The 25,412-nt window shown below is 52.6% G+C and overlaps 1 protein-coding gene across 1 annotated transcript; it reads left to right on the top strand.

Moving 5' to 3' along the window:
* The first annotated feature begins 1,688 nt into the window (after positions 1-1,688).
* On the top strand, positions 1,689-24,526 carry MAP3K10 (mitogen-activated protein kinase kinase kinase 10). Its single transcript, XM_028741993.2, has 11 exons — positions 1,689-2,170; positions 2,770-3,706; positions 10,531-10,711; positions 11,277-11,425; positions 13,395-13,570; positions 17,381-17,621; positions 18,727-18,849; positions 20,335-20,473; positions 21,964-22,076; positions 22,285-22,830; positions 23,783-24,526. Exons 2-11 carry the CDS (start codon positions 2,950-2,952, stop codon positions 24,142-24,144), a joined length of 2,787 nt encoding a protein of 928 aa, XP_028597826.2. The 5' UTR covers positions 1,689-2,170; positions 2,770-2,949; the 3' UTR covers positions 24,145-24,526.
* Positions 24,527-25,412: the final 886 nt, after the last annotated feature.

The raw sequence follows: 25,412 nt of genomic DNA, 5'->3' as shown, positions 1-25,412 counted from the left end.
ATGGGCCATTGGCCTGATCCAGGATCTGAACCAGAACAGAGGAGTCCACTCTGCAGGATCCATGGGCAGCATGCAAATGAGCAGTGTTCCCGGAGAACTACCAGTTCTTGACTCCTCTGCTTCGCGCTGTAACCTAGTCTTAGTTTTTCTTGACTGCAAACCGTGGCTGGAAGTCATTTGTTTGAAAGGGGAGACGTTAGGAAAACGAGCCTTGCCATCACGGACAGGGATAGGTTACCAAGTAAAACCAGATCCAGCCAGCCTTGGGCACCAGGGCTACTGTAGACTTTGAATAAAAAGCCCTTTAATCTACAGGCTGCCTCTGGATAAACCGCTCCGACGGAGGCAGAACAGAAGCTCCCCTGGACAAACTCTCCACACCCAGCACACGGCCAGATCCGACGTGAAGACCTGGATCCCAACGGGGGCTTAATCCCAAACTGAATGTACTCACACTCATCCACCAGCAGAGAAAATTCTGTGAGAGTTTGTTGTTTACCTGAGCAGAGCCATGCGCTGTGTTGCTCCAGGATTGAAAAAAAGCTGACACAGTTTTGCAAGTTTTCAGTCCGCCATCTTGATTTAGGGTGGTGTCCAACTGTGTGCCAACACAGATGAAGGTCCGCTCTTGGATCTCAGGAACCACCATGCAAAAACTGGCTACGGTATCTCAAGAGGTGCCCAGACGCATGGAGAACGGACAAATGGACTAACAGTTTTCCAAAATATATGGCAGATTTATATCCTGCCTTTCACTCACTCAGCTGGGGCTTCCAAAGCCTTTTAGGTGATCCTCACTGCAGCTTTGATGGTGGTGATGGGCTCCCAGTGTACCTGTGGAGGTTTAAGGAGCTCAGGCCAGGGGTCGCTGGCAACTATTACACCAGGGCGAAAGAAGACCCTGCAAGCAAGTGTTGTCCACCCCAAAAGCTTTCTGCTGATGTCCCCAATAGGAGCAGTGGGGCAAAATGTCTGGCAGGTGGGCATTTTTTTAACATAAAAAACTATTTTATGATACATTTTGTATTGTAAACTGCTTTGGATATTGGAAGGGAAGACCAATATCCACATATCTGAGAGCCAGTGTGGTGTGGTTAGAGTGCAGGACTAGGACCTGGGAGAGATGCGGGTTCGAATCCCCACTCCTCCCTGAAGCTCACTGGGGTGACCTAGAGACAGTGCCTGCCTCTTAGCCTAGCCTCCCTTACAGGGTTGCGATGTTTAAATGAGGAGTGGGGTGGAGGGAACAGCACTGGCCCCCTTGATCTCTTTGGAGAATAAGGTGGGATGCAAATCACGCAATAGGTAGACAAACATTCGAAACAAATAGCGTAAATCAATTCGTTTGGTGGAACAAATTGGTTCAGTGGAAGCTGAAAGCGCGAGAGAGGCGTCGTCTAAAATTGCAGCCTAACCTTGCACCCCCCCCCCCAGCAAAGGCTCCAAGCCCAGTTCTCCTCGCCACCGCCATTCCCTGGTCCATCAGGACCCTCCCAAGCGACCCCCGCCAACCAATGCCTTGGCCGGGGCGGAGAACGGAGCGCCGCGCTCTGCACGTGCTCGGAGGCACTCTCTCCCGCAGCCGGCCGACTCGGCTGCAGCGGCGTTTCCAGGACGACGAGGAGGAGGAGGAGGACTACGAGTCCCATGATGCACCGGGCCCGGAGGGGGGGGAACCAGCCTGGCACCAGCTGACAGCTCCGGCGGCTGCACAGGGGATGGAGGGACACCATTAGAATAAGCCAGAGAGCCCGGTCCGCGGGAAAGGGGAGGGGGGACCAGAGGAGGAGGGGGAGGGGCAGCAGCGTTGACAAGGGGGGGGCTGCTGCTGGAGAGAGATCGGCAGGGAACCCCGCACCCTCCGCTCCGTGGTGCAAGATGCGCCTGCAGGGGGCGAGGTGATCGCAAGGTTGTGCCGGGGGCGGGGCGCGCAGCCAAGCAGGGACCCCCCCTCCCCATTTCTCCGCCAGGCCATCTGCAGCGGCGCGCAGGCGATGGGGGCGAGGCGGGGAGGGGGCCGCCGGCCCCTGCGCTGAGCGTCGCCCGGAGGGATCCGCAGGGCTGCCGGCTGCGCCCCCGCCCGCCCACCGGCCGGGCAGGTGCATGGAGCAGGGGCGCCCAGGAAGCAGCCCGGCCGCCGGGGGGCGCCAGGCGCAGGAGAGCCATCCAGGTGAGTCCGTCCCCCACGCACCCACCCGCGGTCAAGGGCAGAGCGCAAGCCCGATCCTGACCCCCCCCCCTGCCGGCCGACCTGCAGGGGGGCTGGAGCAAGGCAAGGCAGCCCCCCAGCCCCAAACCGCCCCACCCGCCCCGCTGGCAGCTTACATAAGGTTTCGCAAAGCTCATCTCTGGCGTGCCAGCTGGTGGCCCTGGTCTTTGTGGGTTGGGAAGGAGTGGGCGGGCCGAGCTGGCACACCTGCGGCAGCAAAGGGGGCTGGGGGGGGCGCGTCTGCCACCTCCTCCAGGTGAGGATTCCAGCGCAGGATGCGCGCCAGCCCTCTGAGCATGGCATGGGGACCTTGCGCGCAAATGGCCCCGATTTCTCCCTCCATCTCTCTGTCATCACAGGGTGGTGTTTCGGAGGGTGGGGGGAGGATAATAGCCTCTTTCTTCTCTGCCAGGGGACGGCGGCTGTCACTCCAGGAGGAGGAGGCTCTTCAGCTGAGCCGCTGGGAAGGGGGGCACCCAGCCTGGCATGATTGTTTTGCCTTAAAGACACAGGCTCCCCTCTCCAACATGCTAAAGAAGAGCCCTTTCTTCCTCCTGCAGCGCGACTCCCCTCCCTCGGCGCACATTTGGCTCCTTGAGAGTTGAGGAGGCCTCCTGGGAAGACCGCTGGTGGAGGCCCAGCAGCCAGGACAACTGGTGATGGTGGTGAGGATGGAGCCCAGAGCTCTGGACGCTGGAGGACTTGGCAAGCGGACCTTAGCTGCAGCCGGCCCCTGAGCCATGCAAGGCCCAGACCAGGGGAGCAGGGCCCCCATGGTGGACACCAGCCACATGGAGCAGGCCTGCAAGGAGGGGGCGGGCAGCGGGGGTCTCTGGCCCGCCTGCCCGCCTGCCCCCAGCCCCTTCTGGACCGCCATCTTTGACTACGAGGCCTCGGCGGAGGAGGAGCTGACCCTGCGCAGGGGGGACTTGGTGGAGGTCCTCTCCAAAGACTCCACCGTCTCCGGGGACGAGGGCTGGTGGGCCGGGAAAGTCCAGGAGAAGGTGGGGGTCTTCCCCAGCAACTACGTGGCCAGTGACGCCAAGTACAGCCGCCTGCAGGACTCGCTGGTCTGCCCTCCTCCACTGGAGATCTCCTTTGAGGAGCTGGAGCTGGAGGAGATTGTGGGCGTGGGGGGCTTCGGGAAGGTCTACAAGGGGCTGTGGCGGGGGGAGGAGGTGGCCGTGAAGGCCATCCGCCAGGACCCCGAGGAGGACATGGCGGTGACGGCGGAGAATGTGCGCCAGGAGGCCCGCCTCTTCGCCATGCTGAGGCACCCCAACATCATCGCCCTGAGGGCGGTCTGCCTCAGCCCCCCCAACCTGTGCCTGGTGATGGAGTATGCCCGGGGAGGGGCGCTCAACCGCGCCCTGGTGGGCCGGAAGGTGCCCCCCCACGTGCTGGTCAACTGGGCCGTCCAGATCGCCAGGGGCATGAACTACCTGCACAACGAGGCCGTTGTCCCCATCATCCACCGGGACCTCAAGTCCATCAACGGTAAGCCCTGTCGCGGGGAGATGTTGCTTCAGCAGTGAAGGGGCTCAAAGGGGGAGGCTCTGCCTAGTCCTGCGTGCTCAGCCAAGCCCTGATCCCGGCAGGGGGCTTCCCTCCTCCTCTTGTGTAACCTCACTTGCTTACCAGTAACCCTGAAGGATAGAGTCATGGACTGGTAGAGCTGGGAGGGTCTGCTCGGGATCACCTAGTTTGTTGTTGTTTAGTCATTTAGTCATGTCCGACTCTTCGTGACCCCCTGGACCAGAGCACGCCAGGCACTCCTGTCTTCCACTGCCTCCCGCAGTTTGGTCAAACTCATGCTGGTAGCTTCGAGAACACTGCCCCACCATCTCGTCCTCTGCCGTCCCCTTCTCCTTGGGCCCTCCATCTTTCCCAACATCAGGGTCTTTTCCAGGGAGTCTTCTCTTCTCATGAGGTGGCCAAAGTCTTGGAGCCTCAGCTTCAGGATCTGTCCTTCCAGTGAGCACTCAGGGCTGGTTTCCTTCAGAATGGAGAGGTTTGATCTTCTTGCAGTCCATGGGACTCTCAAGAGTCTCCTCCAGCACCACAATTCAAAAGCATCCATTCCTGCAATGCAGGAATCACAGCTATGGAATCCCATCCAAGCTCTGCTCAAAAACCTACAAGGAAGGAGAGTCCACCACTTTCGAGGTAGTTCGTAGCTCTCCCTAATGTTTAATTGGAATCTCCTTCTGTATCTTGAATCCATTGGTTCGGGTCCTCCTCTCTGTAGCAGGAGAAGCTGCTCCCTGACTCAGTGTAGATGTGGGATAGGGTCCTGAGGGTCATCTAATCCAACACCCTGCAGTGCAGGAACCGCAGCTAAACTTGTCCCATTAAACTTTAATTAGTTTAATGCTAAGCGCAATGTCCAGTGCGCTTCCACCGCCACAATGTCCCATTACAGCAGAGCATTTCGCGCAGCAGTTTAAGAAGGGCCGGAGTGTCAGTATCCCTTCAATAAAGGAATCTTGGAGCAAGCGGTTTGGAACTCAAATAAAAGGTTTATTTACACAAAAACAAAAAACCCTGGTGACAAACCACACATATCAGCAAACACGCCCAAAAGAAAGGAGGGGAAGGAAGGAACAAACACAGGAGTGAGCTGACTATTTATACTAACTCACATTCCTGGAAGCCTAACGACTTTCAGCTGCTCAGTGATTAGAGCGTCTTGATTAGAGCTTCTTAACCCTTTAATACCAACACCCCCTCTCGCTCGTAACACTGAGCTGTACCAACCTTAATTCAAATTTAAACCTGAACAGAAACATTTATGAGATTGTGGACTCAAAGCTTTTGTAAAACCGTCTGCGAGATTTTCTTTGCTTGGACAATACTTTAGTTCAATTAAACCTTGTTTTACACTTTGGCATACATTTTGATAACGGATATCCAAGTGTTTTGTGTGTGCCTTGAATTGACCTGATTTGGCTAGTTTAATACAAGGTTGATTGTCTTCCCACACTCTGATAGGTAGGGAACATTCTCCAAACAATTCTTGTACCAGTTGCTTATAAAATTCCAGTTCTCTACATACATCTGATAATGCATTGAACTCAGATTCAGTTGAACTTAAAGCTATAAGTGATTGTTTTCTTGATCTCCAACCAATTAGTGCATTTCCAAATTTTATCGCCATTCCTGACACTGATTTTCTATCTGGTCCAGCATCTGCCCAACTGCTGTCGGCCCAACATTCAAGTTGTGTGCTGCCCTCTGCTGATAGTTTTAAGCGAAACCTTTTGGTAGTTTGGAGATACCTTAAAACTCTTTTTACTCCTTGCCAAGCATGCATTGATGGTTTTTCAGCTTGTCTACACAGCATGTTGACAGCATATGTTATATCGGGCCGAGTCCACTGTGCAATGTGGAGTAGACTGCCTATCGCTGACTGGTAAACCCCGGGATTACAGAACTCTGCCTGTTGCTCAGTTTGAGCATCCTTTGTGTAACTTAACTCCATTGGGGTTTTAACACCGGCACAGTTGTCCATTTTAAACCTTTCCAGCAACTGCTGGATTTTAGCTTCTTGGCTGAGCCAATAGTTACCATCTTCATCTTGCTGAATTTTAACTCCTAGATAAACAGATACATTGCCTAGTGATTTTATCTGAAACCTTTCTCCAAGCTTTGTGGCAAATTGTTGTGCAAGTTTATCATCCTTTCCACTGTATAATAAATCGTCAACAAATATCAAGACTGCTTCTTGTTCACATCCCGAGCCTTTTAGATAAAGACACGCATCTGCTGCGCTCTTTCTGAACCCCATGCTCTCTAGAGCATCGTTTAAGCAGGAATTCCAATTACGGGCGGACTGTTTCAACCCATAAATGGATTTGTGTAGGCGCCAGACCTGGTTTGGCTTGTCTCCTTCAAAACCTGGTGGTGGTGTCATATAGACTTCCTCCTGTAAGTCTGCATTTAAATAAGCCACATTGACATCAAAATGAAACAGCTTATTTCCCTTCTTAGCTGAAGAGGCTAAAAGCATTCTTAATGACTCCGATCTTGAGGTAGGGGCATAGATTTGAGAATAGTGAACACCTTTGCGCTGCAAAAACCCTTTTGCAACTAGTCGGGCTTTATATTGCAACTCTTCAGTAGTTGTGGGCTTTAAACGATATACCCATCGACAACCTACAGCTTGTTGCCCTTTCGGAAGCTCTGTACTTGTAAACACACCGAGAGACTTCATTGAAGCCATCTCCTTTTCCATTGCTTCCTGCCACTTTACGGCTTCTGAGCTTGGAAGCTGTTGTACTTCCATATAGCTATCTGGCTCACACTGTGCCATATTTACGTATACACTTGTCACCTTAAACCGCTCTGGCGGCTTGCCCTTCGTGGCACGTTTTGACCTGCGCAATTGCTCCTCTTGTGCCCCCTCTGACCGTTGGCTGTCAGAATCTGTCTCAGACTTTATGTCTGGACGCGCCTCTAGGGATAAAGACCTCCGTTTAGATACCTCCCTTGGGCTTGATGTTGAAGGCGACCTGCTTCGCTTTTGCTGTCTGCTAGGCCTACTGACTGGCGATGTTGGAACACTCCCAGATTCTGGCTTTTCTACCTTAGGAGAAGAACCTTGTGCCTGGTCAGAATCTGCATCTGAACCATGTGCACCGTCCCCTTCTGGCTCACCACCCTCTGGACTTTCATTCTCAGCATAAATGCCTAAATCATCTCTCAAAATGTCAGGGTTAGCATGTAAGTGAGTCCATCCGGATTGCTCACAAAATTCAGCGCTCCTACTGAGGACCACTCTTGTAGTATCCCCATCTGGGTCCACGAACCTCCAAGATTTGGCATGTGGTTCGTACCCGCAAAAGATGAGTTTCCTAGACCTTGGACTTCCCTTTTTCCTTAACGCTTTTGGGATAAGTACATAGGCTTGAGATCCAAACACCCGAAAGTAATTAACTTTGGGCTTCTTCCCATATAAAGCAAAATATGGCGTAGTATCAATTACTGAATTATATACTCGGTTCAGAATATGAGTAGCCGCCTGCCAGGCTTCCGCCCAGTAACTTTGAGGGAGTTTAGCATCAAACAACATAGAGTTTGCCAACTCTTGCAGAACCCTGTTTTTACGTTCGGCCACACCTCCTTCTTGGGGGGAATAAGGTGTAGACAGACGATGCTTAATTCCCTTTTTCTTAAAGAAATTCTGCAACACAGACCCGGTAAATTCTGACCCTCTGTCTGTCTGAAAAGCAAGTACTCTAGTACCGAATTCAAGTTCTACTGCATGAACCCAATTTTTAACTGTTTCTGCAGTATCTGCTTTTGTTTTGAGAGGAAAAAACCATGTAACCTTTGTTTTGTCATCTGAGAGACACAGTGCATACTTCGAACCTCCCATGCTAGTAACAGGCATTGGGCCACATAGGTCCATATGCACAAGTTGGAATACTTTGTCAGATTTCCTATTTGAACTGGGATAGCTGCATCTATGAACCTTCGCACTTTTGCATGCAGTACAATCCAAATACTTAGTACATTTGTTCAATTTGCACCCTTCTGATAATTCAGGTTGCCTTTTAACATACTGAAAATTAATATGTCCCAAACGGCGGTGCCATAAATGAACACAAGAATTATGGGTAGGCGAATTCACACAACCAGCATGAACCTGTTCAACTTCATCTGGACTTGTTTCAAAATAATATAACCCATTTCTGCTTTCCACCTGCAAAAGAGATACGTTATTCTTTGAAATAGTGCAAACCCCATTTTCAAACACAGTTTTAAACCCATTTCTATCAAGTTCTGACACAGACAAAATACACCCCTTCATTCCCTTTAGCACGTAGGCATCAATTTCTGTTTGCAAACAATTCAGGAACACTGTGCCTACGGTCTCTAAGGAACGTTTAGTTGAATCTGCCATTGTCACAACTTTAAGGGTTTGCAAATGTCTGCAATTCTGCAAACGGACACTAGATGGCGCCACCAGGTGGTGAGATGCACCACTGTCGATCAACCAGCGTAGATTGCTGCCTTGGCCACGCCCTTGCATCAACACCATTGCTGAAGCCATGTGCTGTGTGCTGTGGGAGTAGCCACGACCTCCTCCTCTTCTTCGACGTCCCCTGGAACTCCTTGTCTGGTAACTAGGGGTAACGGCCTTGGTGCTGTCTTGACCAGGTTCACGTGTACAATTCCTGATTAAATGGGAAGAGGAACCACAGCGAAAACAGTGTCTAGCTGCAAAAGCATTTACTGTGTTCTCAAACTCAGCATCCCCACTCTTAGGCACAGCATAACTCCCCTTTGAAGACAAACCTCTTTCTCTTTGCCTTTTATCCTGTTCATCAGCAAGTCGAGAAGAAATGTATTCAAGGGTTAATTCAGTTGAAGGCATAGCTTCCAAAGTTAAAGCTAGAGTCTCATAGCTTTTATCAAGAGAAGACAACAATATGTATGACTGCTGCTCCATAGAGAAAGGAATGCCCAGCTGTCTTAGTTGATTAAAGGCAGACACCATTTTGGCAATATGTTCTTTCACACACGCTCCCGGTTGGAGACGTAAATCAAACAAACATCTTGTAGCATGGATCTTGGCCCCCGCAGTGTTTCTGGAATTTAGCCGCTGCAGAACCGTCCAGACCTCATGCGTGTTCTTTAACTCAGAAACATAAGGCATTTGCTCTGGTCCCACTGCCAAAACTAGTAGACCTTGGGCTTTCCTGTCGCGTTTCTGTGAAGCTGCCGCTGTTGCTTTGTCTTCTGCAGACGCGTCTGCAGCTGCCTGTAAAGGCGGTGCTTCAGTACAACTCCACAACTCTTTTGCTTGCAACCAAACCCTTACTCTAGCCTTCCAATCTTGCCAATTTTTCCCATTGAGTCGCGTAAATGGGACAGTAAAACTTTCCTGGGACTCTGCCATCCTCCCTGGGGCTTAGGAACGATACTCACACACCTGTAGACCGTCTCCCAGCTGCTGAGATGGCTCCTCAAGGAATAAGACGTCTTCCAGCGAGTACAAACTGCGCAGTGCCTGTTTAAAACTTTTTCTAGGCACGTTGCAGGACTCAAGCTGCTTTGAAGGCTTTCATTGTCGGCAACCGCTTCTGTCTTCGCTCCAGTCCTTTCATAAATCACCCTGAACTGCACTCCTTATCTCCTTCTTGACGTACAAACAACCATAACCTGTCCCATTAAACTTTAATTAGTTTAATGCTAAGCGCAATGTCCAGTGCGCTTCCACCGCCACAATGTCCCATTACAGCAGAGCATTTCGCGCAGCAGTTTAAGAAGGGCCGGAGTGTCAGTATCCCTTCAATAAAGGAATCTTGGAGCAAGCGGTTTGGAACTCAAATAAAAGGTTTATTTACACAAAAACAAAAAACCCTGGTGACAAACCACACATATCAGCAAACACGCCCAAAAGAAAGGAGGGGAAGGAAGGAACAAACACAGGAGTGAGCTGACTATTTATACTAACTCACATTCCTGGAAGCCTAACGACTTTCAGCTGCTCAGTGATTAGAGCGTCTTGATTAGAGCTTCTTAACCCTTTAATACCAACACCATCTCCTCTGCTCCTGGGGGTAACGAGAAGGCGCCCGAGACTGGTCAGCCAGGGTAACCTGGATAGCTGGTTTGGTGACTGGGCTTGGGGGTGTCTGGGCTGGACGGTTCCTCTGGGTCACTGGTGGTGAGGAGGCCTGTCCTGCTCTTCCAAGGAGACCCCTAAGTTCCAGCTGAACCCTAACACCATGGGTAGTGACCTGGCAGGAGAAGAGGACAAGAGCTGGGGGGGAACCTTGCAGTGCCAACCCTGAATACTGTCATGTCCCTTGCAGGATGTGGGTCCCGGTCTTTTGCTGGCTGGAAGAGGCTCTGCCAATTGCCACCCCACCCTCTGTGAGTCTCCCCAGTCCCAGCAGAACTGGAGATGCATAGGGAGGGTGTGATGGCAGACCTTTCTCCTGTGGGTGCCCACCTTGGAGCGGGACCTCCCACCGCCCTCCACAACTGCTCCACTGGCTCCCTGGCCAGATATTGGCCAAGGAGAGCAGCGAAGGGGCTTGTTCAAAGGTGGGCAGCTGCAGTGAGGACATCTCCATCCTTGGTCACTGTCCTCCTGGGCGGTGTTGGTGGCAGGGAAAGTGAGGCCTGCTCAGGAAGGGGGTGAGGAGAACTTCCTCCCTCTCCCCAAATGCCAACAGCCATGCAAATGGAGCCACATAGCCCACCGCATGCTCAAAACAATACCTGCCAAACCAACTGATGGTGCCAGCAAGCGGTGCCCTCTGCTTGATGATACCTGCCCATTTCCTTCTTCCCGGTTCCTTCCTCAGTCTTAATCCTGGAGCACATTGAGAACGATGACTTGGGCGGCCGGACCCTCAAGATCACGGACTTTGGCCTGGCACGCGAATGGCACAAAACCACCAAGATGAGCGCTGCAGGGACTTATGCCTGGATGGCCCCCGAAGTCATCAAACTCTCTCTCTTCTCCAAGAGCAGCGACGTGTGGAGGTAATTGAGGGCCGCAGTGGAGGGGGCGGGGAGGGAGGGAGGGAGGGAGGGAGGGAGGGAGGGAGGGAGGAAGGAAGGAAGGAAGGAAGGAAGGAAGGAAGGAAGGAAGGAAGGAAGGAAGGAAGGACCCAGCTCCCTTGCCCAGAGGGCAGCCATCTTTTTTCTCTCCAATCACCGAGAGCCAAACAGAAATGCAAACGGACCCGCTCTCCTTGTCACACAGGAAGCTTCACCTGTTGAACTTCAGCCTGCTGCGCAGCTGATAAAAGACTACAGGAGCACCCCCTGGGGGAAACAGAACCCCCACCCACCACCGCTTAGAGGGTGCAGACAGAGATATCAGCCGCTTGGGAGGGTGGGCCCTTTTTGACCCAGAATTGTGGAGTTGGAAGGGACACCCAAAGGCCATGTAGTCCAACCCCCGGAACTGCAGACGCCGTGCTTGTTTTTGTAACGGTTCCGGGACAGGGAGACGGAGCACCTTCCCTCTGTGGCTGCTTGTGGGTCTGGGGCCTCCCCCCACGGACTCACACCTTGCCTCTCTCTCCCCGTCTCCCCTTCCCAGCTTTGGGGTGCTGCTGTGGGAGCTGCTGACTGGCGAGGTCCCGTACCGGGAGATCGACGCCCTGGCGGTGGCCTACGGGGTGGCTATGAACAAGCTGACCCTGCCCATCCCCTCCACCTGCCCTGAGCCGTTTGCCCGCCTGCTGGAGGGTGAGTGGGGGCTGCTGCTGCTGCTGGGGGTCCGAGGGCATGGCCCTCTCCTTGTTTGCTCAGTTTCGAGGGTGCGGGGGGCAGGCCAGTGGGGCAGGGGTCTTGTGGCACAGGTGTGTGGTCTCTCCCACAGCTATAGGGCTGGGGAAGAGCCCCAGGGGCACAAGTGGGGATTTAGGAGGGGCGCCTTCAGCCTTATGCACCCCACCAGTTGCAAACCAAGGCTCAGAAAGAGGTCAAGACCCCTTATTTTATTATCAAATAAAAGCGCCTCTCCCCCACCCCCTTGTAGGACACTCTTCTCCCCTTGCTTCCTCTGCCAGCCCCTCACCCCAAAGATTCCCCAAATATCTGAACATTTTGCTGGTGGAAGGCAAAGAGCGAGATGGCACCCCCAGCCCCATTCCACTTGTGTCCCCTGGGGAGCTCTCCCTCGTCTTGGGGCACAGCTGAGAGCTTCCTCAGTCTCCCCCCAGGCTCAGGGGAGAGGTGCTTTGGGGAGGCCGCCTGGGAGAACCCGGTCCGAAGGGAGAAGCAAGCTGCACATGCTCAGAAGCACTCTCTTCCTGATTTCAGGGCATGCAGCCCAGGTCTCAGTGCTGAGCCTGCCATGGCTTGCCCTGCACTGTGGCAAGAGATTGAGGGGCTTAGTTGGCATAAAATTTGGGGTGGAGGGCACCCAATGAAAATGAACGATGGAAGACCCCAGGAGGCAGTGAAGGCCACCAGATGGCTTTAATAGACTATGATGTTTATTATTATTTATTACAGTATATGCCACCCATCTTGGACTCACAGCTGTCCATGGAGGTGCAGGTTAATTCTGTGTCCAGGGCAGCTGTCTGCCAGCTCCATCTGGTACGCAGGCTGAGACCCTCCCTACCCGCAGACTGTCTCGCCAGAGTGGTGCATGCTCTAGTTATCTCCCGCTTGGACTACTGCAATGCGATCTACGTGGGGCTACCTTTGAACGTGACCCGGAAACTGCAATTAATCCAGAATGTGGCAGCTAGACTGGTGACTGGGAGTGGCCGCTGGAACCACATAACACCGGTCCTGAGAGATCTTCATTGGCTCCCAGTATGTTTCCGAGCACAATTCAAAGTGTTGGTGTTGACCTTTAAAGCCCTAAACGGCCTTGGTCCAGTATACCTGAAGAAGCGTCTCCACCCCCATCGTTCAGCCTGGACACTGAGATCCAGCGCCGAGGGCCTTCTGGAGGTTCCCTCACTGCGAGAAGTGAGGTTACAGCCAACCAGACAGAGGGCCTTCTCGGTGGTGGCGCCTGCCCTGTGGAACGCCCTCCCATCAGATGTCAAGGAAATAAGCAGCTATCCTATTTTTAAAAGATATCTGAAGGCAGCCCTGTTTTGGGAAGTTTTTAATATTTGATGCTTTATTGTTTTTAACACATGATTGGAAGCCGCCCAGAGTGGCTGGGGAGACTCAGCCAGATGGGTGGTGTATAAATAAATTATTATTATTATTATTATTATTATTATTATTATTATTATTAATTATTATTAATTATCTGACTGGGTTGTCCCAGTCACTCTAGGCGGCTCCCAACAAAATATTAAAACCCCAATAGAACAGATTCATGGAGGTGAAGACTATGCCCTGTCTCCACCGTCAGAGACAGGAAGTGCTTCCAAATCCCAGTTCCTGAAACCACAGGAAGGGAGAGTGTTCCTCTTGCCCTTCAACCTTCTTGCTGGTTTCCCACAAGAGTTACCTGCCCAGTCAGTTCAAGAACAGGATGCTGAGTGAGCCGTCGTCCGGACGTTGCAGGCTCCTCTTCTGTTCTTGTGGAACCTCCAGCCTCAGAGGCAGTCTATCCAGATTCCTTGGGACATTTGGCCTCTGCGGGAACAGGAACCTGGGCTGGTTGGGCCCCTGGCCGGTTCCGCCAGGCTCTTCTTAATGCTGGGTTTGTTTGGCCTTCTCCTCTGGCCTTCTCTCCCCACAGAGTGCTGGAGCCCGGACCCCCATGCGCGGCCGGACTTCAGCTCCATCCTGCAGCAGCTGGTGGCCATCGAGCAGTCGGCCATGTTCCAGATGCCCCTGGAGTCCTTCCACTCCCTGCAACAGGACTGGAAGGTGGAGATTGCTGACATGTTCTACGACCTGCGCGCCAAGGAAAAAGTGAGTAGGCTTCTTCTGGCTCTGCATCTCTTGGGGCTCAGTCCCACTTGCCTTTCCTCTCTGCTTTAGAGCTCCGGGTCCAAGTTCCTTTTGTTGTCGTTTAGTTGTGTCCGACTCTTCGTGACCCCCTGGACCAGAGCGCGCCAGGCACTCCTGTCTTCCACTGCCTCCCGCAGTTTGGTCAAACTCATGCTGGTAGCTTTGAGAACACTGTCCAACCACCTTGTCCTCTGTCATCCCCTTCTCCTTGTGCCCTCCATGTTTCCCAACATCAGAGTCTTCTCTTCTCATGAGGTGGCCAAAGTCTTGGAGCCTCAGCTTCAGGATCTGTCCTTCCAGTGAGCACTCAGGGCTGATTTCCTTCAGAATGGAGAGGTTTGATCTTCTTGCAGTCCATGGGACTCTCAAGAGTCTCCTCCAGCACCAGAATTCAAAAGCATCCATTCTTCAGCGATCAGCCTTCTTTATGGTCCAGCTCTCACTTCCATACATCGCTACTGGGAAAACCATAGCTTTAACTATACGGACCTTTGTTGCTTTGTTCCTTTTATTTATTCCTTTTCTGCCCCAGAGCGTTCTCTGCGGAAATCCAGGGCAGATCTACACTTGTGGTTTTTAACGCTAACGAAGGGTTTTGATAATGTAAATGGACACCTGTCGTCCTACTTTAAGGCGCTATTAAAATGTGGTGCTGCCGAGCAACCGGCAGTAGGAAGACGGAATTTTGATAAAAGGAACCAAGTTAAAAAACCGCTTTCCTTTCCAAGTATGCCCTGTGACGCCTTGGAAGGCAGATCTAATACCGTTCTTATAGCGTTAAACAGGTCGGTGTAGATCCAGCCCTGCTCTTTACTGCTGAATCGGAGCCAACGTCAGTAGGCAGGAAAGCCCAGTTGCCGTTTGGAGTGCTTCTGTTTTAAAGAGCGAAGGAAAGGCTGCTCTGACGTGGAGCTTTAAAATGCCTGGGAAGAGCGAGGCAGCAGTTAAGTGGGGACTAGCCCTCAGAGTTTGCACCGAAAGCAAGAGCTGCCGTGTGTTGCATGAAATTTGCATCTGTGCATATGAATTAACAAATGCAAAGGGTGCGAGACAGCAGCCTTGCCCCCTGGCCAAAAAAAGGACAGTCCTGCTGGCAGTGATGGGCACCTACCTAGATGGGCTTAGAAGACGACAGATTCATGCTTCTGAAAACCGCAAGAAGGGAGAGGACTCCTGTGCTTAGATACTGCTTGTGGGTTTTGATTTGGGGAAAGCTGGCTGGCCACTGTGAGAACAGGATGCTGGCCTGATCCAACAGCCTCTTCTTGTTTTCCATGGAACTTCCAGATCCACAGGCAGTCTATCCTAATTCCTAGCTTCTTAGAGGCATTTGGCCACTGGGAAAACAGGATGCTGGACTAGATTTTGGGGTACCAGGTGGGTGGGTATGGAGGACTCCCTGGTCCTGAATGTGCAGCCTGGGAGTCCTTTTGGACTCACAGCTGTCCATGGAGGCGCAGGTCAATTCTGTGTCCAGGGCAGCTGTCCACCAGCTCCATCTGGTACGCAGGATGAGACCCTCCCTGCCCGCAGTCTGTCTTGCCAGAGTGGTGCATGCTCTGGTTATCTCTCGCTTGGACTACTGCAATGCGCTCTGTGTGGGGCTACCTTTGAAGGTGACCCGGAAACTACAACTAATCCAGAATGCGGCAGCTAGACTGGTGACTGGGGGCGGCCCCCGAGACCACATAACACCGGTCTTGTAAGACCTACATTGGCTCCCAGTATGTTTCTGGGCAAAATTCAAAGTGTTAGTGCTGACCTTGAAAGCCCTAAATGGCCTCAAAGACACAGTATACCTGAAGGAGCATCTCCACCTCCATCATTCAGCCTGGACACCGAGGTCCAGCGCCAAGGGCCTTCTGACGGTTCCCTCACTGCGAAAAGTGAAGCTACAGGGAACCAGGCAGAGGGCCTTCTCGGTAGTGGCACCTGCCCTGTGGAACACCCTCCCACCAGATGTCAAGGAAATAAACAACTATCTGACTTCAGACATCTGAGGGCAGCCCTGTTTAAGGAAGCCTTTAATATTTGATGAATTACTGTATTTTTATATTTTGTTGGAAGCCACCCAGAGTGGCTGGGGAAACCCAGCCAGATGGGCAGGGTATAAATAAATTATTATTATTATTATTATTATTATTATTATTATTATTAGGCCATTGGGCTGATCTAGCAGTCAGGCTGTTCGTATGGAGCCTCCAGGTCCTGAGACAGTCTATCTAGATTCTTGGGTTCTTTGGGGCATTTGACCATTGTGAGAACAGGAGGCTGGACCAGATGGCTGGACCCTTTGGCAGCTGACCCAGCTGACTCTGCTTATGTTCATAATAATAATAATAATAATAATAATAATAATAATAATAATAATAATTTTTATTTATACCCCGCCCTCCCCAGCCAAGACTGGACTCAGAGCGGCTAACACCCGATATAAAAACAAATTGATTGAAACACAACTTAAAAACAAGATTAAAATACAACATTAAAACGTTAAAATTAAAATACAGCCTCATTTCGATGGAAACTCAAATCAAAAACTTTTTTGGGGATAAAAATGTCAAGTCTTCACCAAGGCTAACTTTCCAGACTGGTCCTACATGGGCCAGAAAAAAACCAGGGAAGTCTTAGGCTGCCACTCAACGCTGTCAGATGTGTGCTTACCGTATTTTTCACTCCATAACACACACTTTTTTCCTCCTAGAAAGTAAGGGGAAATATCTGTGTGCGTTTTGGAGCGAATGCCTATGGATGGCGGGGGATCTGCTGCAGTCATGAGCAGAGGATCCATGGTTCCCCTTCCTTCCCTCCTCCATGGCTCACTTTGAAGCAGCAAAGCAGGAGAGGAGCCACTTACACAGCCGCTCTGTCCCTCTCTCCTCCCCACTCAGCTCGCTAAATAGCAGCAAAGTTTTTCAGTTCGCTAAGCCAGGGAGGAGGGAGAGAAGCAGAGCCTGCTTGCTTTAAAGGAGCAAAGCAGGAGAGGAGAGGAGCCTTCTCCCCTTAAACCCCTCTTCTATATTATTAGCAGCATCCTTCTCCACACACCCCACGCATGTTCCTTCTCCCCTTAAACCCCTCTTCTTCATTATTAGCAGCATCCTTCTCCACACACGCCACGCGTGCTCCTTCTCCCCTTAAACCCCTCTTCTTCATTATTAGCAGCATCCTTCTCCACCCACCCCACGCGTGCTCCTTGTCCCTTGAGTGCTTTTCCTTCCCTCCCCACTTAAAACGTGGTTACAAAGCACGGATCCACATGTATTCTCAGGATTTTTGCATTGGGTCACCCCAAATTCACCATCAGATCACATAGCATGTCCATGGCTACAGCCTGCACCAAAACACACACACACACACACACACACACACACACACACACACACTGTTTCATGGGGCTGCAATGGTGCAAAAACGTGGTTACAAAGCATGGATCCACATGGATCCTCAGGATTTTTGCATTGGGCTACCCCAAACTCACCGTCAGATCACATGTCTGTGGCCACAGCATGAACCACAAAAATCATACATCCACTGTTTCGTTTAGAGTTTTTTTTCTTGTTTTCCTCCTCTAAAAACTATGTGCGTGTTATGGTCAGGTGCATGTTATAGAGCGAAAAATATGGTACTTTGCACATGCTCAGAGGGGCTCCTCTGGGTTCAGGCTGCCTGGCCCTCGTGAACAGGTCCTGGGGCTGAGCCGTGGCGGGTGGGCGACTGGTCCGTCGGGTGGCGTTGGGATCCCATCGCCCGCCGTCTCCTTTGCCCCAGGAGCTGCATAGCCGGGAGGAGGAGCTGCTTCGGGCGGCTGAGGAGCAGAAGACTCAGGAGGCTGAACTGCGCCGGCGGGAGCAGGAGCTGGCCGAGCGGGAGATCGACATTGTGGAGCGGGAGCTGAACCTCATCATGATGCAGGTGGGCCAGGAGAAGCCCCGGGTCAAGAAGAGGAAAGGCCACTTCCGGTGCTCCCGCCTCAAGCTGCGAGACGGGAACCGCATCAGCCTCCCTTCAGGTACAGGCCGACAGCAGCCGGGAGCAGAGCGCTGGCTTGGCAGGCCAAAGAGCCTGGAGGGTGGAGGGCAGGCCGCCGGTCCAAAAGGGTTGCTTGCAGCACCACAACTGTGGAACTCCCTGCTGATTGACACCAGGCAGGCTCCTTCTCTGGACTCATTTCGGCGCCTGCTGAAAACATTTTTCTTTAGACAAGCCCATCTAGGTGTTTTAAGAAGCTGAATCCAGTTCTAATCTGCATTGTGTCTATTGCTCTTTACACTTTCCAAAAGTTAGTGGGCGGTGGGTTTTTTTGTTTTGTTACAGTGTTTATTTTATCTTATAATGCATGCGGGTGGCGCAGTGGGTTAAACCACAGAGCCTAGGGCTTGCCGATCAGAAGGTTGGCAGTTCGAATCCCCGCGACGGGGTGAGCTCCCGTTGCTCGGTCCCTGCTCCTGCTAAACCAGCTGTTCGAAAGCACACCAGTGCAAGTAGATAAATAGGTACCGCTCTGGAGGGAAGGTAAACGGCATTTCCGTGCGCTGCTCTGGTTCGCCAGAAGCAGCTTAGTCATGTTGGCCACATGACCCGGAAGCTGTATGCCGGCTCCCTCAGCCAGTAAAGCGAGATGAGCGCTGCAACCCCAGAGTTGGCCACGACTGGACCTAATGGTCAGGGGTCCCTTTACCTTTATAATGTACTACCTGCACTTCCAGGAAACAATTAAAGTCGTTTTTCTTTTGACAAGCTTTTCAACTGGGTGAAAGAGCCTCTGCCTTAGATGTTCCTTTCATATTATTTTTTAACCTGTCCTTTACATCCAGTAGCTGAAGCCGTTTTTAGCTGTTTTTAATAGCACGTTTGTAAAATCGCCTTGAGACTACTGTAAACAGTGATTCATAAATTCAGTCCCAAAAAGAGCTCTGGCTGGCAAAAGGGAGTCTGGGGAGTCTCCAAAGCTTTCTTAATCCTTGCCCATCCCATCCCTTGGTCTCCTAGATCCGCAGGTTTGTAGAATTAAAAATACCTGGCGATAAGCAGGAGGGCCATGATCCGGCCTTGAGGGTGGGTGGAGGGGAAGGCCAGGGACTGACGCCTTCTCTGTCTCCTTCCTCCCCATCTAGGCTTCGAGCACAAGATCACGGTGCAGGCCTCTCCCACCCTCGACCGGCGGAAAGGCCTGGGGGCCAACGGCGCCAGTCCCCCCGCAAGCCCCATCAGCATTCCACGGCTGCGGGCCATCCGCCGTAAGTGTCTGCGCACAGAACTGCAAAACTGCAGAGTCAGAAGGGGCTCCCAAGGGCCATCTAGTCCAACCCCCCTGCAATTCAGGAATCCCAATTAGATCATCCATGACAGGTGGACCCCCCCCTGCTTAGAAACTGCTAAGAAAGAGAGTCCGCCACCTTCCATCCCACGGCCGAACAGCTCTTACTGTCAGAAAGTTCTTCCTGGTGTTTAGTCGGAATCTCCTTTCTTGTAACCTGAAGCCATGGGTTCGAGTCCTACCCCCCAGAGCAAACTTGCCCCACCTTGCATGGGACAGCCCTTGAGATATTTGAAGATGCCCTTCATATCTCCTCCTGGTCCCCTCTTTTCCTGGCTAAGCATCTTGGGGGGCCAACGCCCCCCAAGGTTGGTTGGTTTGAGGCTGGTGTTTTTTGGAGGCCTAGCAAGACTCCCCCTTCCTGGATATTCTGAGCGCTCAAGATCCCACCGGGCAAAAGGGGAATTCAGTGGCTCAGTTTCGTTTTTTTCTATTTTTAAAAGATGTTTTGTGGCCTTGTGGCTGCAGATATCTATTTTTATGAACTGCACCCCCACCCTGCTGAGGGCAACTCACACCATAAAATCGTGGAAACCGTCACCCTAACGTTTAATAATAATAGTAATAATTTATTATTTATACCCCGCCCATCTGGCTGGGTTTCCCCAGCCACTCCGGGCGGCTTCCAACAGAACACCAAAATACAATAACCTATTAAACATTAAAAGCATCCCTAAACAGGGCTGCCTTCAGATGTCTTCTAAAAGTCTCATAGTTGTTTTTCTCTTTGACATCTGGAGGGAGGGCGTTCCACAGGGCGGGCGCCACCACCAAGAAGGCCCTCTGCCTGGTTCCCTGTAACTTGGCTTCTCGCAGCGAGGGAACCGCCAGAAGGCCCTCGGAGCTGGACCTCAGCGTCCAGGCAGAACAATGGGGGTGGAGACGCTCCTTCAGGTATACTGGACTGAGGCCGTTTAGGGCTTTAAAGGTCAGCACCAACACTTTGAATTGTGCTCGGAAACGTACTGGGAGCCAATGTAGGTCTCGGTGGCCACACCCAGTCACCAGTCTAGCTGCCGCATTCTGGATTAGTTGTAGTTTCCGGGTCACCTTCAAAGGTAGCCCCACATAGAGCGCATTGCAGTAGTCCAAGCGAGAGATAACTAGCGCCATCAAAACAACCACAGGACTCGCTGTGCTCTTGGGCCCAGCAAAAAGCCCAAATTCAAGCATTTGAGATCCACTGGATAGTTTTCACCCAGTTTCCTCCAGGCTGCCCAGAGAGGCCAGATCTGATAGGGTTTCCCTCGTAAGAGCAATGGTGAGGTACGAAGGGCCAGTCTGTAAAACTGGCTGCGTCTAACCTGGGACAAGGACAGTGGGGGGGGGCGCTGTTGAAACCAGAGGAAGGAGTGCCTGATCTCCCCCCCTTCCCGCTCTCCCCCCCTCCTCTCTGGTGTTGCAGTGACCCCCCTGGACGGGACCCGGACGTGGGGATGCAGCAGCTTGGTGAAGAAGGAGGAGCTGGTGGGGAGCAAGAAGAAAGGCAGGACGTGGGGGCCCAGCTCCACCCTCCATAAGGAGAGGCTGGGAGGGGAGGAGAGGTAAGCAAAGCGGGGGGGGCACGGCTGTGGGAAGGGAAGGGTTAAGGGGGGAGGGGTTTCCAGCTCCCTCAAACGATGAGTGAAAGAGGGAGGAGGAAAGCGCAGGGTGGTAGTGTTGGAAGGGACCCCCTGTGGTCATCTAGCCCAACCCCCCGCAAGGCAGGAATCGCAGCGAAAGAATCGCAGAATTTTTGAGTCTCGCAGGTTCAGCTATTGCAGCCCCTGCGAAGGAGGTAGTGGGAAAAAGACAGTCACGGAATCAAGAAATTACACAAAACAAATGAAATACTCTGAAAATCCCTGAAACGAGAAGTAATCGGATATAGAGTTAAACTAAATAACAAAAATCAAAAAGTCAAGGGGGAAAATTAACCTAGAATTAAACAAAGACTTAACGAGATGCCGGCTACAAAACTCGTTTCACTGAACTAATCCGTTTCCTTGGAAGGAAATAAAGAAATTATAAACCTGAAAAACTTGTCATTGAGGTTTTCATACCTTTTTTGTTAAACTCAGTGAAGCGTTTCAGCCCTGCTCTTGAGTTTGTTTGAAATCATTTAAGGTTTATAATTTCTTTATTTCCTTCTGAGGAAACGGATTAGTTCAGTGAAACGAGTATTGTAGCCGGCACCTCGTTAAGTCTTTGTTTAATTCTTTTAATTTCCCCCCTTGACTTTTTGATTTTTGTTATTTAGTTTAACTCTATATACGATTAACGTATTTTTCGCTCCATAAGACGCACCTGACCATAAGACGCACCTAGTTTTTAGAGGAGGAAAACAAGAAAAAAAATATTCTGAACGAAACTGTGGATGTATGATTTTTGTGGTTCATGCTGTGGCCACAGACATGATGTCTGATTTGACGGTGAGTTTGGTGTGACCCAATGCAAAAATCCTGAGGATCCATGTGGATCCGTGCTTTGTAACCACATTTTTGTGCTATTGTGGCCCCAGGAAACAGTGGTGCAGGCTGTAGCCATGGACATGCTATGAGATCTGATGGTGAATTTGGGGTGACCCAGTGCAAAAATCCTGAGGATCCATGTGCTTTTACCTCCCCCCTCCCAGGCAGCCTCCTTTATCTCTAGAGTCCCTTATCTCCCTCCCGATCCCTTGCTGATCAGCTGATCAGCGGATTTGTTTCAACACCCCCTTCCCTCTTTCTAAAAAATAAAGCACGATCTGCTTTTTGCCCCTGGGCAATTCGGCACCAGGGACAACGCATTCGCTCCATAAGACGCACAGACATTCCCCCTTACTTTTTAGAAGGAAGAAAGTGCGTCTTATGGAGCGAAAAATACGGTACTTCTCGTTTCAGGGATTTTCACAGCATTTCATTTGTTTCCTGCAAAGGAGGAGGCTTCTGTTGTTGGAAGTGGGGTGGGGGGCCAACCAGGCAGCTGCCCACCTGAAGCAGCTGGAGGGTGGGGCAGAAGGCAGGGAGTTGACCCTTCCTCTCCATCATCATCATCACCTACTGATTCTCAGGTTGAAGTCCCTGGTGGAGGGGAGCAAGCAATGGTCGTCCAGCGCCCCCAACCTGGGCAAGTCCCCCAAGCACGCCCCTCTGGTGGTGGGCTTTGCCAGCCTCACAGAAATGGGTAAGTGGGTCCTCCTTCGCTGTGGGGAAGAAGCAGAGGGGTTGGGGGCTGCCCTGGGGTCGGCCACCTTTCCCTGGAGGGGATAAGCCCTTGAGCATCTTCCTTTGTGGGGGCCAGTCTGGTGGAAAGCAGCAGGAGGGCAGAATTGGGGAAGGGGCCTTGATGTCTTCCCCCTCCTCTAACCTGACCTGCCTTTCTCCCTCTACAGAGGAATACGCAGAGCAGGAAGGGGGCAGCAGCAGCCCCTGCTCCCCCTACCTGCCCCTCTCGCCACCCCCCGGAGCCGAAGGCGCCACCAGCCTGCCGCCGGAGGGTCCCAAGAGGCGGGCGCCCCCCTGCCACCGCCGCAGTGAACTGGTCCTGCTGGGCTGCGCCTCCATCTTGGCCTCCATCGCTCTGGGGGGCGACCTAGCCGAGCTGGCAGGGGACGGGGCATCCGGGGGCGGACTGTCAGGGCCCCCCAGCTCCACCACGCTCCTGTCCCTCTCCTCGCTCTCCGACTGCAACTCCACCAAGTCCCTGCTGCCCTCGGACAGCGACGAGGCCCCTGCCTGTGGGGCCCCCGAGAGCCCCCCGCCCAGGGCCCCCCGCCACAACCCTCTAGTGGACGTCACGGTGGAGAGCTTCAAGAAGGACCCCCGCCAGTCGCTCACCCCCACCCACGTCAGCGCCACCAGGGCCGTCAGCCGCGGGCACCGCCGGACGCCCTCGGATGGGGCCATCCGTCAGGGGCCACCAGGGCCCGACTGCCGGGGTGAGTGCTGGGGCGGACGGCTTGATCGGAATGGGGAGGGGGGCTTCTCTCCTGGGCCCTGGATGTGCTGAGCACCAGTCAGTCTTCCTGGGGGAGTGAATGGGCACAGGCCAGAAGAAGACCTGAGCTGGAAGGGGCTCTGGAATTGGTCCTGAGCCCCAGACATGGCCAGGCTGGGGGTGGGGAGAGCCTGTTTCGCCTCCTTCTGCAAAATTAGTATTTTGTTTATTGGGGGGGACCTGTACGGCCTAGGACCCTTGTACCTACAGGACCACCTCTCCTGGTATGTCCCACGGAGGACCTTACAGTCTTAAAACAAAAACACCTTGGAGGTTCCGGGCCACAGGGAGGTTAGGCTGGCCTCAACCAGAGCCAGGGCTTTTTTGGCCGTGGCCCCGATCTGGTGGAACGCTCTGTCACAAGAGACTGGTGCCCTGTGGGACTTGACATCTTTCCGCAGGGCCTGCATGACGGAGCTGTTCCACCAGGCCTTTGTCCAAGGCACAGTCTGACCCCCACCTTCTGTAATCCTCACAGAACTCTAGCCCAATGGTTGCCATTAATTTGACTCTGAACTGATTTTAGAATGAATTGATTTTAGAATGCTGCGTTACTTTTATTGTTCTTAGCCGCTCTGAGCCCAGCTTCAGCTGGGGAGGGTGGGATATAAATAAATTATTATTATTATTATTATTATTATGAAGTTATCATAGAAATACAGACTTGGGAGGGAATTCAAAAACACCTGACCTCGTGTTTAAAAATATCAGGGAAGGTGCAGTATGGTCAAAGGCTAGCCACTTAGGGTGGGAAAAGATAAATATCTGCAGCAAACGTTTCCCCAACATTTTGTATATTTCTTGGAGGGGCGGGGGGCAGGATCCCCCAGAAAGCAAGACACACGCAGCTCCCTCTCCTGCCCGCCATGCTGATTCTCCTTTCCCCTCCCCAGGCTCGCAAGAAGCGCCGCCCTTCCCTCGCCTGCCGGACCCCCCCTCGCTCGTCCCAGCCCACCGCAAGGCCACAGAGCACCCCAACGCCTCCCTGTCGCCGGTGGAGCGCCCCCGGACCCTGGCCTTTGCCCCCCGGCCTCGCCCGGCACCAGGGCGCCATCGCATCGACCCCTGGAAGCTGGTCTCCTTTGTCCGGACGCAGGGGGGGCCCTCCTCTTCCTCGCCGGGTGAGCCCGCCAAGGGGGCCCGGCAGACCCTTCTCGACATGGACATGGAGGGGCAGACCCGGGACAGCACCGTCCCCCTATGTGGGGGTCAGGCCCCCTGCTGCGGCGGGCTGGAGGGAGACATCTCGCACTGATGCAGCATCCCTCGATGGACTGGGCCCACCCCACACTGGCCGGGACCTCAAGGGGGGAAAGCTGCGTCTCTCTGGGTCCCAGAGACGGGTGGACCATGTGGGGCACTATATTTATTGATTCAGGGGATTCCCAGGCACTTAAGTGATGAGCCAAAAGGACAGCCCTTTTCCAAACAATGCAACAGCCCAGCCAGTTGGGGGCGCTGGGCTGACGTTCTGCCCCACGGGTGTGTGTCTGTGTGCGTGAGAGAGAGAGAGAGCGCGTGAGAGAGCCAGGTGGATCTTCAGCCTCTCTGGAGTCGCATCCGATCCACGCACCTCTTGTGATTCCACTCGTTACATTGCTTTTTTATATGTATATAAAAGGGTGTGTGTCAGAGAAGATGTCTGCCTGCTTTTTCTTTGCCGCTTGGCAGAATTCGGCCAGGATCCTGCATCCTTCAGGAGGGGCCTTAAGGGTTCAGGCCATTCCCAGTGTCCCGGTCATAGCTGTCAATGTTTCCCTTTTTTAAAGGGAAATTCCCTTATTCCGAGTAGGATTCCTCGCAAGAAAAGGGAAAAGTTGACAGCTATGGTCCTGGTTGGTTGGTTGGTTGGTTTGTGTTCCTTACATCTCCATCCTGCCTTTCCTCAGAGTATCATAGAATTCTGGAGTTTGAAGGGGTCCCCAAAGCCCATCTAGTCCAACCCCCTGCAATGAAGGAATCGCAATGAAAGAATCCTTGGAGGGCAGCTGTCCAACGTCTCCTTGTTGTTGTTGTTGTTTAGTCGTTTAGTCGTGCCCGACTCTTCGTGACCCCATGGACCAGATCACGCCAGGCACCTCTGTCTTCCACTGCCTCCCGCAGTTTGGTCAAACTCATGCTGCTAACCTCGAAAACACTATCCAACCATCTCGTCCTCTGTCGCCCCCTTCTCCTTGTGCCCTCCATCTTTCCCAACATCAGGGTCTTTTCCAGGGAGTCTTCTCTTCTCATGAGGTGGCCAAAGTCTTGGAGCCTCAGCTTCAGGATCTGTCCTTCCAGTGAGCACTCAGGGCTGATTTCCTTCAGAATAGACAGGTTTGATCTTCTTGCAGACTCTCAAGAGTCTCCCCCAGCACCAGAATTCAAAAGCATCCATTATTCGGCAATCAGCCTTCTTTATGGTCCAGCTAACGTCTCCTTAGAAACCTCCAACGAAGGAGAGCCTGCCACCTTCTTCCAAGGGAGTCCTTTCCGCTGTTCCTGATGCTCAGTCGGAAATCTCTCTTGTAAGCCATGGGTTCG

This window comes from Podarcis muralis, chromosome 7 (assembly GCF_964188315.1).
Source record: "Podarcis muralis chromosome 7, rPodMur119.hap1.1, whole genome shotgun sequence".
In the NCBI taxonomy this organism is placed as follows: Eukaryota; Metazoa; Chordata; class Lepidosauria; order Squamata; family Lacertidae; genus Podarcis; species Podarcis muralis.
Note: the sequence above shows the minus strand (reverse complement) of the source record. Positions and strands in the feature narration are given on the sequence as shown.